The following is an 11028-nucleotide window of genomic DNA, read 5'->3' as shown; positions in this document are numbered from 1 at the left end:
CTCGTCTAAGTCAGCGAGACATTCCGTCTCACACCATTCATCTCAATCTCATCACTCACACCATTCTCACCATTCTCACTCATATTCTTCTAATGACTCTTTCTACCCTAACCAGTTTATTAACACACCACCTGTTAGCCAAAACTAACAAAGCCAACAAAACCAACCGGATGACGATTCGGGCCCGGAAATACCGCTATCAGCATCCCACATGCATCCAATTGTGCTATCAAGTGACACGACATCCTATGCCGGATCTCCATACCAGGGTCCCGATGAATGGGACCAATACTTCAACCAATTTACTTTTGTTTACACACCTCCTTATCCACCTCCACAAATGCCGCCGCCTCCACAAGAGGACGAGCCAATGGAGCACGCGGAGCAACCGCAACCACCACCACAACCAAGGAAACCTCATGGTGCACGTATGTCGATGCGTGCGGGGCAATGGTCGGGTTCGCTTCCACCTTTGCCACCATCTTATCCCACTGTTCCAGAGGACCCACAAATGGGTGGACCATAACACTGAACCAGTTGTTAAGCCACCTCAACAACCACCCATGGGTTTTGATAACCGAATTCCTACATATCCATATACGACTACATATAATACTACTTTTTCAGCACCTATGGATTATAGTTATCCAGCTCCGCCATACGACCCCTATCTTCAGGCGGTTGTTCATAATGCACTATATCCATCACCATTTCCTCCCGCTTACCCAAATGCTGGATATCCCAATTATGGGTACCAGTATCCTGTTGTGCCACAACCACAACCACCGTAACAACTCGAGGCTATTAATCAAGCCTTGGAGCAGGCGGAGCAGATTCAACGACAGGCTAAAAAGAATGAAAAGAGAACAAACAAGATCTTCAAGAAACTTTCCAAGATAATCAGTGGAAAGAAGGATGAATGAAGATTTGTTATTTATCTTTTTGTTGTATTGTAATTTAAATTTCAAAAGTCCTTGCGTGGACATGTCATTGTTATTTCATTTTCAAAAGTCCCTATGTGGACAAGTATTGTAATTTCTTTTAAGTCCCTATGTGGACAAGTATTGTAATCTTTCATATTTTAATGATAATTTTTGGAGTTATCTTATATGTATCCATTAAATCCTTTTCAAGCGATCATCTCGATTTTAATCCGAACTTTATCGATCGGCTCAAAATTTCACAAAAATCTTCTTAATTGTTATGGACCAGCCATATGGCAAAGCCTATATTACTGGCAATGGTAAATGGCAGTGTTGTAATGAGGAATCACACTGATCCAATAGGTGGTGGACTATGTCCAAGCCTTAAAGCCTATATGGTCGAATGAGACCATGGCTAAAGATATATATACATATATATATATATAGTCAAACCATTAAGACATTCTTCCTGTATTAACAATCGAAGAAATATTAATGCTTCTGGTAATGTGATAATAAGGAATCACACTGGCCAAGAGGTGGTGGACTATGTCAAGCCTTATAGCCTATATGATCAAATGAGATCATGGCTAATAATATTAATATCATCAATGTGATGATCATCTTATCTTAACATTCAACGTAATTTAAGATGATTTGCCTACGGGCTATATTATATTGTCAATTGAGACAATGACAGTTGTGGCCATATGGCTCCCTATCCAAAGGTGGTGGACTATGTCCAAGCCTTATAGCCATATGATCAAATGAGATCGCGGCTCATATATTATTAAATTTTAAATTGTCAAATGCGACAATGGCAATTGTGACCTTATGGCACACTGACCCAAAAAGGTGGTGGACTATGTCCAAGCCTCATAGCCTTTAATGGTCCTATGAGACCGCAGCTAAATATATTTGATTTATTTCATTTAACATTCAATGAAATGTTAAATCATAATTAGGCAGCTGTGACATTGTGCCATTGTGAAATTTTAAATCTGAATGTCTGTTGACTATGTCTGCATTATGTCTTAGGTCAAGATAGGTCAACATAGGAGCTAGAATGTCAAAATTAGGTTTTATGTTGATAGTTTCGCTTATTTGTACATATGTTGAATTAGTTCCGCTTATGTGTCAGTTAATAGGTTCGCTTATGTGGTTTAGGTGAGAGGTTCGCTTATTAGGCATGTCGAATAAGCGAAAGCTCAGGTGCTATATATAGTCACCATAAGCGAAACCTAGTCAGTCTTTTGGTGGACACTGAAGCGGAACCTGATCATTGTATTGGTGCTAGAACTCTGTCAAAACTGATTCAAATAGCTATAAAAGAGAAGGAATTGAAAAGGAAAAGCTGTGTAACTTCATTTACGTTGATTCCGCCTTCGTACGTGAAGATGAACGTTCTCTACTGACTATTTAGGGTCGGAACACGGTCCAACAAGTGGTATCAGAGCTCAGGACGAGGAGTTCATACTACTACAGCTTGAATCTGCAGAATTCTCTCATTTCTACTCACTTTCTCTCATACTTTTTCAGTTTGAACTGGTTTCTATGGTTGAAATGACCTGAATTTTGATTATAACGTGTGAAACACAGTAATAACAAACCCTAGAAAGTTTGAAGTTAAAATTCGGACTAAAACATGGTGAAAACTGGTTAGAACTAGGTTTCGCTTTTACGGACAATCGAAGGTTCCGCTTGAAAGAGCTAGTTTCACTTATAGGTTCCGCTCGTAATACATAGTTCCGCTTGAAATAACCAGTTAGTTCCGCTTATTCGGACAGTTTCGCTTGTAGGTTTCGCTTGAAAGGACAAGATAGTTTCGCTCTTAGTGACATTGAGTAGTTCCGCTCATACTGACATATCTAGTTCCGCACGAACGAACCTGTGACTTTCGCTTATTTGAACATTATACACTTTCGCTTATTTGTCACAATAGCTGATACTTTCACTTATCAGTCACTTCTATTCAAAACTTTGGAAATTTTTTTAAGTGTTGATTAATTTTGCAGGTATATTCAAGATGGATGATATTTTCTTGAACCCGTTCAGCGACATGTACGCGTTTGCTGGAAATTCCGGAAATGATGATACATCGTCAAGCAATGTGAACGAGAATCCGCCGAATGCGAAGAAGAAGCTTACGGAAGCTTGGGAATCAGAAAGTGCTTTTGGAACGTTCAATAAACCACCAAAGCTAATGGCTATCAAGGAGTACAGTCAGTGGTCTAAAAAGTTTGAAGATTGGTTGATGGCGTTTGCGTTTGCCAGCTGGAAAAGTCTGAAAAACGGGTATATACATGGAGACAAAAGTGGAGAAACTCTATCATTAGCTGAAGAGATCGAATCATTCGTAGCCGAACAAAAATGTGTGGCTTTGTTGTTCCAATCTGTCCGAGTAGACATTATTTCCTTGATTGATTATTCAAACGCAAAAGATTTGTGGAACAAACTTCGAGCAAAATGTTTAGGAAGTGAGGAAATTGTGAAAAACAAAGGAAAACTTCTTAGAAAAGAATTTGATCTTTTTAGATGTCTAAAGAACGAGTCGGTTTGTAAAATGATAGAAAGATTTGGTCATCTGAAGCTGGAATTAGCACGACATTATATTACATATCCTGAGGATGAGCTTATCGACAAATTGTTCGATTCGTTGCCGGACGAGATGGATTGGAGATACTATGCGCTGATGTTGAAAAATACCATCAAGGCACCAGAAAAGTTGACGTTAGATTTGTTGATTGAAAAACTCGAGAGTCATGAGTTAGAGCTGAAGAAGACATTCAAAGTCAATCACTCATCTTATCAACAGAATTTGGATCTATATTATCCGAAAAGCATGATGCCAAAAGCTACTTCTCCCAAGACTGCATTTTCTGCTGAGAATGTGTCGACAACTAGCAAAGAAGGTCAAAGCAGTCAAAGCAGTGGAAGTCACAGTGGTTATCACAGTGGATCTTCATCATCTACAAGTCATTCTGATGCAAAGAATCGTTTTCAATGCAATATCGCAATAGATTTGAAGAACGCACAGAATTTTGACGAGGAGTCGGCTAAGCAACAAATGGTCTTCTTGGCGTCGGTGTTGGAATCATATGAAGGGTTAGTAGCTGGAAAGATCGGCAATACCAACCTGACGAAGGAAGATTATGACCAGATAGATCCCGAAGAAATGGAGCTAATCGATATTCGTTGGGCTATGGCAAGTGCTGTTCGTCGAGCACAACGCTTCATGGAAATTACCAGCAGAAAGACAATCGGTAGTCCATCTACCAAGCTGGGGTTCGATAAATCCAAAGCGACATGCTTCAAGTGTAAGCAGAAGGGTCACTTCAAGCGAGAATGCAGAAACGCTTATGCAGATGAGTCGGAGAACCCTTTCAAAGATGATTAATACAAGAAGGCGATTTATCACCAGAATAAATCTGAGCCGCCTAGATTGAAGCAGGATGAAGATAACAAAGAGAAATCTAGAGCACTTGCAGTGATCTATGATGATGAGGGTTATGATTGGAGCAAAGAAGTTCTACCAGAGGAAGACGCGGTTGGTTACGCGTTCATGGCGAAAAATGAACCTATTCCGTGGAAAGACAACCGTACTGAAGAGCAGAAGTATAGATACAGAAAAATGATTGCTGAAAATAGAATAATTAGAATTTCCGGTATCTACCTAGAAGCGAGGAGAGCGAGAAGATGGGATCCAGACAGGGAGTGTTATCTTGATGAGTATGGAAATATTGCAATCGATGACAAAACGCTTGATTTGGAAGCCATCATCAAGGAGTTAAAAGAAGAGGATGAGTATTGGCAAAATAAATGGTGGGGAACTCCAACCGAGAAAATGAAAGAAGAAGAGAAAGAGAGAAAGGAGAAAGAAGAAAAAGAAGAGAAAGAGAGAAAGAAGAAAGAAGAGATCGAAAAATCAAAGAAGATTGATACTGGAGTTATCGATACAACGCAGGAGTTGACTGCAGAGAACTTGGGAAAAATGGCTGACAAAGTGTTGGCTGCTAAAGCACTTGAGGTAGACTCTAGCTCCGTGTCTGTGTCAAAAGACCAGGTCAGTCCAAACTCGTCAACAAATGCGTCAGGTAAAAAGATCGAAGGAAATGTTGATTGCAAAAATTGCAACAAAGAGTGCAAATTTTGTAATTCTGTCACGTATCTCAACGGTGAGAAAATTAAAGATCTGACAGCAAAGGTCAGAAGCCTTGAGAATTAGATTCTCGGCCGTGACAAAACAGTGAAAGCTTCAACTGAACGGATAAGAGAATTAACTGGCCAAATTGAAAAAGATAAAATTGATCATGAAAAGGTTAAAAAAGAAAATGAAAGGTTAATTCTTGAAAACCGTCAAATTTCTGCAAAAAGTTTGAAAAACTCAAAAGCATAGTGAAAGACAGTGATGATCGAAATGGTAAAACTTTTAAAGAAAACGAACATCTAAAAGCAGTGCTGAGAGTAAAAGAAGAATCAATCAACAAACAACTGGATGAACTCGCTAATTTGAAACTTAAAGTTCAAGAGGCAAAAATTGAAAACGAGCGAATCCAGTTGAAGCTTAATAGCTATAGCTCCGCAAGCTTTGTTTTGCAACACATTGTTCCAAAACCCATTGGCAAAAACAAAGCTGGCGAAGATGTGTATTCTGATGGAACCGGGGTGGGTTTTCACAAAGTTCCACCGCCGATTTTGCATAATTGCACGAAAAAGGAATCTGGGTTGGTTGAAATTGGTGAAGAAAGTGAAGTTAAACTTCCGGAAAACATTGATGTTACGTTCACATCTTCCAATGACGATAGTGTCCAAAGTGATATTGTAAAAGGTGTTGTTGAAAAGGTATTAAAACCGGAAAGTGACACTTCTGAGGAAGATGGGTGTTTCTTGGACATATACATTCCGAAACAAAAGTCCAAGAACAACTTAAATGAAGAATCAAATCTTGTCATGTACAAGATGTTGGGTTCGAATAAGTTGTTTTCGGATTCAGAGTTTCCGATAGAGAATGTTAACATGAACAAATTGACAAATGTTTTCAAGTTGGTCGAAGTCGAATTGTCAGCAGTGAGTGATCTGAGTCAAACAAAGAAAGAAAAAGTTTACAACAAGAAATCTGTTAATCCACCGCGTGTTTATAATAATAACCAAAACTATTGGTCGGGTGGTTATCAGGGGGGAAGTCTTATCAGAAAAGAAATGTTCCAAACAAGAGGTTTGTCGAGAAGAAAAAGTTTGTGAATAGTTCAAGTTCACTTGCTGATGAAGAGAAAGAATTTTTTTCAAAATCAAACAAAGAGTTCTTTGAGAAAAGAGTTTCTCAGTCTCAGTTTGAAGGCACAAATCGAGTGGCTGATACTCGAACTTGTTTCAGATGTAATCAAGTTGGTCACATTGCACGAAAGTGTACCAATATAAAGCCTAAGACTGAAACAGTGAAGACTCAACAGAAGAAAGTTGATGTGAAGGGTAAAACACCAATCGTTGTTGAGAAAAAGAAAGTGAAAAATGAACCCGTAAAGAAGTCGGTAACTAAAAATGAAAAATTTTACAAACGGGTTGCATTATCTCAACAAGTTTGGAAACCCAAAACTGAGAAAAAGGTTTCACCTTCTGAGGAATCAATTCAAGTTGATTATGATGCGAATTTTCCACCTCTGAAGGCTGAAAACTTTAAAATTCAAGTTGCAAGAGTTAAAACAGTCAAGGTTACACCTAAGGCTGATGAGGCCTGGGTGGACACCATGTTTGACTAAGCAGTTTGAATTGCCGGAGCTTCCTGGATTGCGAAGCATGAATCGGCATCTTTCTTGAAGTTGTTTAAGTCAAAGTTTGTTATGTGCAGGATCTTCCAAAACTTGTATCCAGATGGATTATGGATAGTGGAGCCTCAAGACATATGACAGGGAAGACCGCGTTACTGTATGATGTCAGAAATATCAATGGTGGTTACGTAGGTTTTGCTGGTAATCAAGGAGGAAAGATTATAGGTGAAGGAACGTTATCCAATGGAATCGTAACGTTTGAGAGAGTTAACTACATCGCTGAGCTGGAGAATAATCTGCTGAGTATTTCCCAGATCTGTGACAGGATGTATACTACTCACTACACTGACAAAGAATGTTTGATCTTGAAACCGGGATTTGTGATACCTGAGGAATGGATCATCATGAGGGCACCAAGAGTCAATGATCTGTGCGTGTTGGACATGAGCATAGCTACTATAACCACAGGTCAGGCTCATTGTTTTGTGTCCAGAGCAACGGAAAAAGAATCAAGATTGTGGCACCGAAAAATGGGGCATATTCACCTAAGGAAGATGAATCACTTGGTGCATAATGATTTGGTGACAGGAGTTCATGTCAAAGGTTTTCATCTGGAAGGGGAGTGCATTAGTTGTGTCAAAGGCAAACAGAAGAAAAACTCACACCCTACAACGCAAGTCAATTCAGTTTCAAGACCTTTGGAAAGACTTCACATGGATTTGTTTGGTCCGGTGAATGTCAAGAGTATTACAGGAGATTACTACTGTTTGGTCGTGACTGATGATTATTCCAGATTTTCGTGGGTTTCATTCTTGAAAACAAAAGACGGAACATTTGACAGTTTAATGGCGTTGTTTAAAAGAATTGAGAATTTGTACCAAAGGCCGATCAGTAGAATTAGAAGTGATAATGTTACTGAATTCAAAAACAGTAAGATGGAAGAATTTTGTGATGAACAAGGTATATTGCATGAGTTTAGTGCTCCGTACACTCCACAGCAGAATGGAGTAGCAGAACGCAAAAATCGGACGCTAATCGAGACGGCTAGAACTATGCTTGCAGATTCAAAGTTACCGATTAATTTCTAGGCTGAAGCTGTTTCCGCCGCATGCTATACGCTCAACAGAGTTTTTACTGTCAAGAAGTTCAACAAAACGTGTTTTGAGCTAATCCATAACCGCAAGCCGAATTTGAAGTATCTAGAACCGTTCGGGTCACCCTGTACAGTTATAGAGCCTAATGGAAAGTTTGGTTCGAAGTGCATTGAGGGTATATTTGTTGGTTATGCCAATCCATTGCGACGTGTCTTCGTTCCAAGTGAGAAGCGGATTATTGAAGCAGCAAATGTTGAATGTCAATGTCACACTATGCCGCCACAGAATCCTGGAGATTCATGGCGTTATCATTATGACAAACTTTGGGATTCGTTTGACATGAGAGAAGAATCAGAGGAAGATGAAGATTTCTTTGATGAGCTGGATATTTTGCGAGAGTATGAGTCGCAGCTCAGGTTCCCAGCGGAGTATTCTAGAAGACCTCGGGAAACTTCAAACGATGATGAAGTAGGTCCTAGTAATGCTGGTGAACATGATGATGAAGTTGCTCCTGGTAATCAGTCGGATGTGAATGATGATCAAGAAGCTGATAACATGCCAGTATTTGACCATGGTGATTCAGATTCTGAGGGGGAGCAGATCCAGATTTCAAGTCAAACAAACCAAGTTGGTGAACAAGATGCAGATCAGAATGTTACTAATCTGGAGGGAAATGTAGATGTTCCAAGCGAAGTGATGCCGCGAACTCTTTCATATCATCCAGAGGAGTTGATTATAGGAGAATTGCAAGTAGGCGTTCGCACGAGACGTCAAATTGACCAGGGCCTTACATGTTTTTATTCTACAGTAGCACCTTTACAAACTGAATTTTCATTAAGTTGTTTTATCTCGCAGATCGAACCGAGAACTTACAAAGAGGCGCTTACTGAAGACTCTTGGGTCATAGCAATGCAAGAAGAGTTAAGTCAGTTTGAAAAATTAGGAGTGTGGAAGCTAGTGGATTTACCGGATGGTCAAAGGAGTTGTTGTAAGGAACAAAGCTCGACTCGTTGTTCAGGGCTTTAGTCAACAGGAGTGGATTGATTTTACTGAAGTCTATGCTCCTGTGGCACGACTAGAAGCAATCAGAATTTTCCTAGCATTTGCGTCTTGGAAGAACTTCAAAGTATATCAGTTGGATGTAAAGTCAGCGTTTCTTTATGGGAAGGTCAAAGAGGAGGTTTACGTTGGTCACCCGTCGGGCTTTACTGACCCAATCCACAAAAACAAGGTCTACTTATTGGACAAAGCGCTGTATGGTTTACACCAGGCCCCGAGAGCCTGGTACGAGACTTTGTCTCAACACCTACTCGCTAACAGTTTCTTACGTGGAAAAGTAGATGCCACTCTCTTCACTAAAGTCGTTGATGGTCATCTTCTGATAGTTCAGATTTACGTAGACGATATAATTTTTGGGTCAACGAATGAGAAATTGTGCAAAGATTTCGAACAGGTGATGAAGCAAAAATTCGAAATGTCATCAATGGGGGAGATGAAATTCTTTTTGGGTCTTCAAGTTGAACAACTACCTGAGGGAATTTTCATTCACCAGACGAAGTACGTTCGTGATATTCTAGAGAAATTTAGGATGTCAAGTTCTACTCCAGCTGCTACCCCACTTGCGACAAATCATGGAATTCACCCAGATCTCACCGGAGACAGGGCTGATGAAACGTTCTACCATTCCATGATAGGTTCTTTGATGTACTTAACTGCTTCACGTCCTGATATCATGTACCCAACATGCCTCGCAGCAAGATTTCAGTCTAACCCGAGAGCATCGCATATGATTATTGTAAAAAGATATTACGTTACCTGAAAGGTACTCCGTCATTGGGGTTATGGTATCCTAGAAAAGGCGATTTTACGCTGGAAGGGTATTCCGATTCAGATTTCGGATGCTGCAAAGTTAATGCTAAATCAACAACTGCAGGATGCCAGTTCTTTGGTCCTAGATTGGTTACCTGGCAGTGTAAGAAACAAACGTCTGTGGCGTTATCTACATGTGAAGCGCAGTATGTTTCTGCTAGCAGTTGCTGCTCTCAGATCCTGTGGATACAGCAACAGATGCGCGACTATGGTTTGCAGTTTCTTAACACACCTCTTTTTGTTGATAATGAGGCCGCTATTAACATAACAAAGAATCCAGTACATCACGCTAAAACTAAACACATAGAAATTCGTCATCACTTTATTCGCGATTGTTTCGAGAAAAAGTTGATACGAATTGAGAAAATCCACACTGATGAACAAAAAGCTGATTAGCATACCAAAGCTTTTGATAAAAATCGGTTTCAATATTTGTTAAAACTTAATGGTATGAAATTGCTTTCGGTGTCGGATGGAATTGTGAGCGTTGATGAGAGTACTGTTGCGAATGAAGTCGAGAAACAATCTGCAATGGTTTGTCGATTTTTTACATGTTTTGGTATTTAGGGGGAGTAGAGTAGATAGTTGTATATAGTCTATTTTCTGAAAATACAAAAACAGTATAAAATGCAAAAATACAAAAACATGATAAAATCTGAAAAAGAGCTTGTGTATATAGGGAAAATGATAGTACATCGGCTAGACAATTACAGTATGCTAAAGATTTGTAAAGACTAAATGAGTTAAACAATCTCACTAATAATGTGTCGATAGGTTTTCGCACATTTAGTAGATTTATTCGGGATATAAACCTAAAATTTCAAACTTGCGAAATTCGTGGGGAACACTACTTGGATATATAGGTAACCCCTGAAATCTCGTTTGAAAGGTCTCGTATTCTGATATACTAGGTTTTTATACTCAATGATGTCTGGGGTATTATTCTAGGACTTCTGCTGAATGGAAGTTCTGACCTAGTCCTTGGATAATACTTTCACCAAATGCTTGAAACATAGCATAAACCCTCAGGATGCAGATGAAACAATAAAATTGATAGTCCCTGCTGTTGTAACTAAAAGATCCTCTAAAGGGGACATACTGAAAAGTCGAAGCTGATATCTCTCTGCGCATATGGAAGTATCGACCTGAGATCCCTCGGCCCTCGCATACCTAATTTATGTACAGATATCATTGTAGTATACTCACCTGTAAGACTGAATATTGAGATTCTGGATACGGGAGTATATTCAAGAGGTGGGACACATGAATTAAGCTAAGTTCATAAGTCATCTAAATCGTATCCTGAATAGATTGAAATCTGTGTGAGAATTTAAGATGGATCAGTATATCGACAATCGAGGTGAATTGTTTAAGTCT

At 39.4% G+C, this 11028-nt stretch overlaps 1 protein-coding gene across 1 annotated transcript; it reads left to right on the top strand.

Moving 5' to 3' along the window:
* Nucleotides 1-211: 211 nt before the first annotated feature.
* Nucleotides 212-791, top strand: LOC110900976 (vegetative cell wall protein gp1-like). Its single transcript, XM_022147831.1, has 2 exons — nucleotides 212-515; nucleotides 628-791. Exons 1-2 carry the CDS (start codon nucleotides 212-214, stop codon nucleotides 789-791), a joined length of 468 nt encoding a protein of 155 aa, XP_022003523.1.
* The last annotated feature ends 10237 nt before the right edge of the window (nucleotides 792-11028 follow it).

Source organism: Helianthus annuus, chromosome 13 (genome assembly GCF_002127325.2).
Source record: "Helianthus annuus cultivar XRQ/B chromosome 13, HanXRQr2.0-SUNRISE, whole genome shotgun sequence".
Lineage (NCBI taxonomy): Eukaryota > Viridiplantae > Streptophyta > Magnoliopsida > Asterales > Asteraceae > Helianthus > Helianthus annuus.
The sequence above is the reverse complement of the archived record's forward strand: the minus strand, read 5'-3'. Positions and strand labels throughout refer to the sequence as shown.

Coding starts and splice junctions, on each gene's coding strand:
- LOC110900976 (XM_022147831.1), top strand. CDS start 212: ATGCATCCAATTGTGCTATCAAGTGACACGACATCCTATGCCGGATCT. Junction 516..627: donor TCCAGAGGACCCACAAATGG/GTGGACCATAAC, acceptor CTACTTTTTCAG/CACCTATGGATTATAGTTAT.